Source organism: Impatiens glandulifera, chromosome 4 (genome assembly GCF_907164915.1).
Source record: "Impatiens glandulifera chromosome 4, dImpGla2.1, whole genome shotgun sequence".
Classification (NCBI taxonomy): domain Eukaryota; kingdom Viridiplantae; phylum Streptophyta; class Magnoliopsida; order Ericales; family Balsaminaceae; genus Impatiens; species Impatiens glandulifera.
The window spans coordinates 40,547,597-40,555,279 of record NC_061865.1 but is presented as its reverse complement, the minus strand read 5'-3'; the positions used below and the strand labels follow the sequence as shown (position 1 = coordinate 40,555,279).

The 7,683-nt window shown below is 37.5% G+C and overlaps 1 protein-coding gene across 1 annotated transcript; it reads right to left on the bottom strand.

Annotated features, from left to right (window-relative positions):
• Nucleotides 1–4,662: 4,662 nt before the first annotated feature.
• LOC124935126 (ABC transporter F family member 4-like) lies at nucleotides 4,663–6,152 on the bottom strand. Its single transcript, XM_047475584.1, has 4 exons — nucleotides 5,700–6,152; nucleotides 5,613–5,654; nucleotides 5,201–5,434; nucleotides 4,663–5,136 (listed from the first exon to the last, which is right to left on the bottom strand). Exons 1-4 carry the CDS (start codon nucleotides 6,150–6,152, stop codon nucleotides 4,663–4,665), a joined length of 1,203 nt encoding a protein of 400 aa, XP_047331540.1.
• Nucleotides 6,153–7,683: the final 1,531 nt, after the last annotated feature.

Genomic DNA, 7,683 nt, shown 5'->3' with positions numbered 1-7,683 from the left:
TGTTTTGACACTGACATAAACAATATGTTTTTATTAAAGTAATTTCTTATGTATAAAGAGATAAGGTATATTATTATTATTTTTTACTTTTTAAAATGCAAAACATTTCTATCTAATTGGGAAATTTGACGAAATGGCTTAGCGCATAAAATTAAATGTGCTGGTGACCCTTTTTTTTTGGACGAAAATGTCCCCGTTGCGAGACATAATTGGAGGCAATGCCCTTGCTATTTAATAAAAAAAATTCTCTTTCGCCCATTTTTTTTTCTTCCCTGATCTCTCTCTTCACGGTCTTCTCCTTTCACCCCCTTCTCTCTAAAAAAATAAACGGCCGAAGACGGACCCCCGACGTCGGAATCCCAGCGAAGGCAGGCAACCATGATGTCCAGTACTGGTATGCTTCCTTTGTCCTTCTCTTGTTGTTTATTTCTTTCATTGAACACATTGTTAGGTTTAGGGTTTAGGGATTGATTGGTATAAATGTCTCTATTGCGGCGGATTCCGGTTGCATCTCGCAAATGTGGGTGCGTCTCGCGATTGCGGTTGCGTCTCACGAATGCGGTTGCGTCTCGCGGATGTGTCTTGCAAATGCGGATGCGTCTCACGAATGCAGTTGCGTCTCGCGACCAAACCATTTGTAGTTAGTAATTGTATTTCAATGGTACGGTTGCGTATCGCGATTGATAGTATTATTGTTTTCAATTGCAGCTGAAGTATTGTTGAAGTATTTGTTGTGTATAATGGAGAGTGGAAAATTGCAGTTGATGGTGATAGGTCTTTCTGTGCAAAATCATGCAAAACTTTGAATATACCCAAAAATACTGCATTTGTCAAATTAGTTGATATCATCTATCAGAAGATTAAAATGCAAAAGTCTACATATGATTTAGTGATTGAAGTCATGTATGATGTTCCGCCAAATCTCCCCCCTGTTGTTATTGATGAAGATGACGATTTGGGAACCTATTTATCACGGTTGATTTCGAGTCGCACTTCGTCACCACCGTGTGTCTCTATAGTAGAGAAGTCACCACTTAAATACCCAAGTCAAGATAGTGTACTACCACTATTTACTCAAAAAACTATACCTGGAGTTGTTCCTCAACAGGTTGTCTTTGAAAGTAAAAATGAAGGAGGAGGAGGAGAAGATGAACGAGCTCATTATGAACTGGTTAATTATGAACGGGCTAGTGACTTTAATTATGAACGAGTTAGTGACTTGCAAGCTACTACTAGTGTCGCACCAGCAATTGCACGCACGCCTCACCGATCATCAATACTTACACCATCTAGTGCAATAGCATCAATGGGTACACCATATAGTGCAAGAGTATCAATGGCTACACTATCGAGTGCAAGAGCATCAATGGATACACTATCGACATACCTATCACCGACAGGCTCCTAATTTGTGATGGCATTAACTAGTGAAACCGTATTGGAAGTCGGTGCATTGTTTGATAATAAAAAAGAACTTCAACTGATGCTATATAAATATGTGATGACTAATCACTTTGAATTCAAAGTAGAGAAGTCACGAAAACATCTTTGGTATGTGAAATGTTTGGATGAGACATATAAGTGGAGATTGCGTACTGTGAAAGGTAAATTACCTGAGATGTTTGAGATTCAGAAATTCAACCAGCAACACTCATGCTCAGTTTTGTCGAGGCGAGAGAAAAAATGCAAACACCAGCATAGGTTATTGGGCAGTGCATGAAGAGTAAGTACATGGACCATCACCATGACCACTTGCTTAAGAAAATAATTAAAACACGCAGACAACTTATGGGATACATTTGACTTATAATAAGTCTTGAAAGTAAAAAGAAAGGGCTTTAATGGCGGTACGAGGAACGGTAAAGGATTTCTATGGAAAATTGTCATCATACCTTTACATGTTGGAGAAGAATAATCTAAGTACCATAACAGACATCCAAATAGACGAGCTCGACCACTTTAGGTATATGTTCATGACCCTAAGCCTCTCAATTAGAAGTTTCAAAGCCTTTTACCGTCCTGTATTGTGTGTTAATGCAAATTTTCTTAAGCATAAGATGTGAGGTCAACTATTGGTGGCTATTGCATTGGATGCGAATGAACAACTATATCCTGTCGCATTCGGCATTGTTGATTCAGAGAATAATAACTCCTGGACTTATTTCATGCAAAAACTAAGAGAAGCAATTGGATTAGTTGTTGATCTCGTCTTCGTATCCGATAGACACCCAAGCATCGCCAATGCCTTGTGTGTTGTTTTTCCAGACGATGCGTGCACATACCACATAAAGATCAATATTATGGTCAAATTCAAAACTGATAAATGTCATATGGAGTTTGATTTGGCTTCTCGTGCGTACACAATCCCCAACTTTAATCGGTTTTTTTGATAAGATCAAGGTTAAAGATCATAGGATTGCTGCCTATTTAGAAGAAATTGGGTTCCAAAGATGGAGTAGAGCATTTTCCCCTGGTAAACGATACAATCAACTCACAAGCAATTATGCAGAGAGCTTTAATAGTCAGAGTAGGGAAGCAAGAAAGTATATCATTTCAACAATGGCTGACTATTTAAGATTCACAGTACAACATTGGTTTAATGATAGAAGAGAAAAAGCATCCAACCACCAATTACGTTTATCTCCCATTTATGAAAAGTTATTACGTGAGAATTTTGAGAAGGCTAGATTTTATACCATATCCTCGCTTAACCGATTTGAGTTATATGTGCATGACAATGAGTCCCATTTTAAAGTCAATTTGAAAGACATGGACTACACTTGTAGGGTATTTGAAGTCTTCGGTCTACCTTGTACGAATGCACTGGCTGCTGTCCGTCACCGGAATTTAGTTTCTTATGACTTATGCTCAATGTATTATTCAACTCAAAAATTCAATTTATTTAACCAATTGTTTAATCGTTCTATTTTCCTTCTCATAGGTACTACACAACTGAATTTTGATTGAATGCATATGCAGAGACATGTTATCCTGTAGGTGATTAAAATAATTAGGATGTTGCAGAAATTATCAAACAAAGCGTGTGCCTAAAACCACTTGTTAAGGTTAAGAAAAGGCGGCCACAAACTAAGCCTAGGACATCCCGTGAGGTCCGTAAGATCCCGAGACGATGCAACTCATGTGCTGGTCTAGGACATAATAGGGCAACATGCAAAGCAGTGATGCATGAACCATCTACTGCAAGAGCAAGAACATCATCATCTAAACAGCATGAGTCATCATCTCAACAATACAAGCCATCATCTCAATTGTACGATCCATCATCTCAGTTGTACGAGCCTTTAGCTGGAACTTGTAACCTTAGCTTGAACTTGTAACTTTAGCTTGAACTTGTTTTTTTGTTTCCTTTTCATTTTGATCATTGACATACTAGTAACCTTTGTAATGTCGAATTCTGTCCATGTTTGTTTGCCCGAATCTTTCCTCTGATTTTCTTACATGTAGTGTCAAATATATGCTTGAAACGATGATATGAATGAATATTATTTACTGTCAATAGAGAGGAAGAGTATTTGATGGAGGGATGGTCTAAACAAGAAGCCAAGTATCAAGAACCAAGTATAAAGAATATTATTTACTCTCACCTACATTATTTACTATCAATAGAGAGGAAGAGTATTTGATGGAGAGAGGTCCGATTTTGATACTTTAAACACCTACATTCGCAAGACACAACCGCATTCGCGAGACATACCCAAATTCTTCTCAAACCTACCAACAATAACATATATCATATAACATTTATCATATAACATCTATTTTGTTTCTTTTACAAATGTTTGATATCATTACATCAACCATATTACAAAAGTTTGACATTAACATTACATCAACCATATTACAAATTTTTGATAAATAACTTATGGTTCTTCAAGTTGATGAAATAATTTGACCGCCCACTTTTCTCTCCAAAATTGCATCTCTTCTGAGGTCACTACTTCTAGACTTAGGTTTGCAGTCAAGTACTCCATATGCATTAGTAAAAAGACACCACAATCTTCACTCTTCGTTGCTTTGGGGACTTGTGAGTGTGGAAGTCTTTTGTATGACATGACGTCTAAAGAAAGCCGAGGAAACCTTACTTTTTTAGGAGGAGACGTTGCCTTATCAAATATATAGGGAAGCATTTCGCACATTGGTTGCATAAATTCATCAATATTACTATAAATTCCGACTTCGCAGTCATACACGTCTATACGCCACTCTTGTAGACGAACAACATAAAGTATTCAGTGAACGTTTTTGATGTTCAAAGAAATATATATATCATCGCATAATTTCCAAGAGATCATAGATCTTTTTTTAGAAACCGAGAAGTAATCCATAAAGTTTTCAATGTCAAACTCAATAGGATCTTTAAGAAAATCTTCGTACTGAGAAGTAAACTTAGGGCCAAGCCAACAATCTGTAATTGTGAAATTATTCTGATATGTCGGATATAGGGAAAATCTTCTTATCAGAAGTAGGCAGCATGCATCGATTTCCTGCACGATAGAAAACATTTAAAATACAATCGCAGCCTCCATAACATTTTTCATATAACATTCAAGATGCATTGCACGACTTACTCCATCTTACAGCCAAGCGATCCTTTTCAGCATTCTGCGAAATAATGCCTTATCAGCTTCCGAACAAATGAGATCAATTTTCTCTTTGTTGGTAGTTCGATCTTTCAGACATGTTTTGCAATTGAGTCAGAAGTTGATCGTCATATTTGAGAAGGGGATTGAATGTTAAAGGATCATTTAACTTGGGTAGTTTTAGATCAGGGTTGGTGTACAAGACATCGTTCTTCGACTTCCTTGTCCTTCGCACAAATTGGATTTTATGAGGAGTATTAAATTCTTTCAGATCATCTTCCTCCTTATTATTCACTACCTTCTTTACCTTCTCCTCCTTCTTTTCCTCCTTATTCTTCACAACCTTCTTCATGGCCTTCTCCTTCTTTACTTGCTTTTTCTTCACTACCTTCTTCACCTTCACCTCCTTCTTCTTCAAGGATTTCACCATCAACTCTTCTTCAGTCTTGACCATCGACACTTCTTCACTATTGACCATCGGCTCTTCTTCACTTTTGACATCCTTAACATTCTCATTCTTCAACTTGTTCTTCCTCTACAAAAATATCTTGTAAAATGGCTCCAATATTCGAATCTATCTCATCAACCTCATAACCTACCTTATCATCATCTTTAACATTCTCATTCTCATTCTTCATCGGCTCCAACTTGTCCTCTTCCTCTACAACAATGTCATTTAAAATGGCTCCAATATTTGAATTTATCTCATCAACCTCATAACCTATCTTATCATCATCCTTATCTTTCTCATTCTCATTCTCCATCGACTCCAACTTGTCCTCTTCCTCTACAGCAATGTCCTGCAAAATAGCTTCAACCTCATTCTCCTTCTCCTATAAAATAGAAAAATATTTAGGTCAGTCGCGAGACGCAACCGTCATTCGCGAGACACAACCGCGAGACACAACCGTATTCGCGAGATGCACCCATGAGATGCAATAGCATTCACGAGACGCAACCATAACATTTTTCATATAACATTGAAGATGCATTGAAGATTTCATGACTTACCTGGTAGGTCTTCTTATCTAGTTTGGCTGTTACTATGGCCGTCTGGTTGGTCACATGGTTGGCGAACTAGTTACTTATATTGAGAACTATCTTTTGAAACAGAATATAGTTGTTTTTAGATTTCTCTTTGATGTCTCTTATGTCTATCTTCATCTCTTCGACATCCTTCTTTATCTCTTCGATATCATTCTTCATCTCTTCGACATCTTTCTTTAGCTCATGACATTTACATCCAACAAGAGATGCAAGTGGTGATGAAGGTCCTGAAGTTGCGGTGGGGGGACTAATGGGACTAGGGGGAGGTTTCATACTCATGTTGGATGCTTTGGTGGGAGCTACATCATATTCAAGCTTTCTATTCCTTTTGGGAGGTTGGTTAGTAATAGGTTCTTCATCTTGATCTCCCTCTTCCTCTTCCTCTTCAACCTTTCTCTTTCTCCCCCCTTTAGTAACTCCTTCAAACAAATCATTAAATGAATTGTCAATATGTTCAAAGTCTTCCCCACTGTACAAGATATTCTCTGTGGAGGACTCTTCCATCGTAGTCAGCAACACCGTGCTATGAAGGACAAACTGTAGATCCTAAATGGTGTTCTTCTTGTTTGATTGATACAATAGTATCCTTGGGCGTAAAGGGCCATCAACCTCCTTCCTTATGGAGAATCTAGGGACAAAGTTTTGGATAACCTCATAGATCCACACTTGTAGTTATAGTGGAAACCCATAAACGTTATAAGAAAAAGTATTAGTAACTCCACTCCCCTTTCTAGACATATACATGGACCTGTGGCGTTTCATGTCCTGGTTAAGACCCTTCATGGTGACTCTAAAGGAAAACTTTCCCATGGAAATCGGAGGAAATCTTCAACATCTTCAACCATATGAAGAATTTTGACATTTATAATTCTCTTTGGGTCAAATGAAAAGAGGTACTGGAAAATCAAGCATACCAACCCCATCTTCCATGCATCTTCCTTATCGGTGCATGTCATAAAACAAGATTTCATCTCGTTCATTCGAACTGTCATATTCCTTTTAAAATATTTTATCAGCAAAGATGGACAACCTCGACATTCATCATTCAATTTAGGCAATCTGTCAAAGTTGAGGCCTGTAATTAAGGCATACTCTTTCATACCAAAAGTCAGTTCCTCCCCATTCACGTTGAAAATCATCCTCTTCGAATTGGACTTAACCTTCCAAAGCAGCATCATATGGACTATTGTTCATAAGAACAGCAAGTTCGGAACTCCTTTGAATAAATACTGAAATTGGCAATTAAGAGTCCTTTCCATAAGATCCATTTTTTCAAACTTCACAACAATCTTTTTTAGGGTTTGAACATATTTCCAAGAAATTCTACCAGGAAAATCAGGAACAATGGAGTCTTCCATCTACAAAAAGGAAAACAAAAACAACATTGTTGGTGAAAACCTTTTACAACAAATATAAACAAAGGAGAAGAAACCGTCAATCGCTAGAAACAACCGTCAATCGCGAGAAGCAACCGCAACCGCAAGACGCAACCACGAGACGCAACTAGCTAAACCCTAACATAATTCATTCGCAAAACGCAACCAAGTTTGCCTAAATCATAATAATAACCCTAACATAAACCATAAAACATTCGCGAGACGCAACAAAGTTAAACCCTAACATAAACCCTAAAACAAAAACTAACAAAACTAACACTAACCTGATTAATGATGAAGAAGATGAATGAACGAGAAGACAAGCAGGAAGAGTCGTTGAGGCAGACAACAACAGATGCGAGAGAGAGAGCAGGAAGAAATATGAAATAAATTATAACCCGCCTTCAAATAAAACCCAAGAAATATTAAATAAGTTGCGACACGTGTCAACCACGAGACGCAACTGCGAGACACAACCAACATGAGAGCCCATCAACACCTGCATTCAATCAATTAGGCGAATCAAGACCGTTCTATAAAGAAATAAATACAAAACATTCATCTATAAATGAAATAAACACAAAACATTGATCTATAAATGAAAAAGTGATAATTTTATCTTTTGTCGTCGTTCGGGCTTCGTAGTTTGTCGCTGGAAG

What these genes read in the sequence shown, in the direction of transcription:
- LOC124935126 (XM_047475584.1), bottom strand. Translation starts at nt 6,152, where the DNA reads ATGGAAGAGTCCTCCACAGAGAATATCTTGTACAGTGGGGAAGACTTT. An exon ending in TAGATAAGAAGACCTACCAG is followed by an intron (nt 5,435 to 5,612) that starts GTAAGTCATGAA and finishes TCTATTTTATAG; the next exon opens with GAGAAGGAGAATGAGGTTGA. An exon ending in ATGTTAAAGATGATGATAAG is followed by an intron (nt 5,137 to 5,200) that starts GTAGGTTATGAG and finishes ATATTTTTGTAG; the next exon opens with AGGAAGAACAAGTTGAAGAA.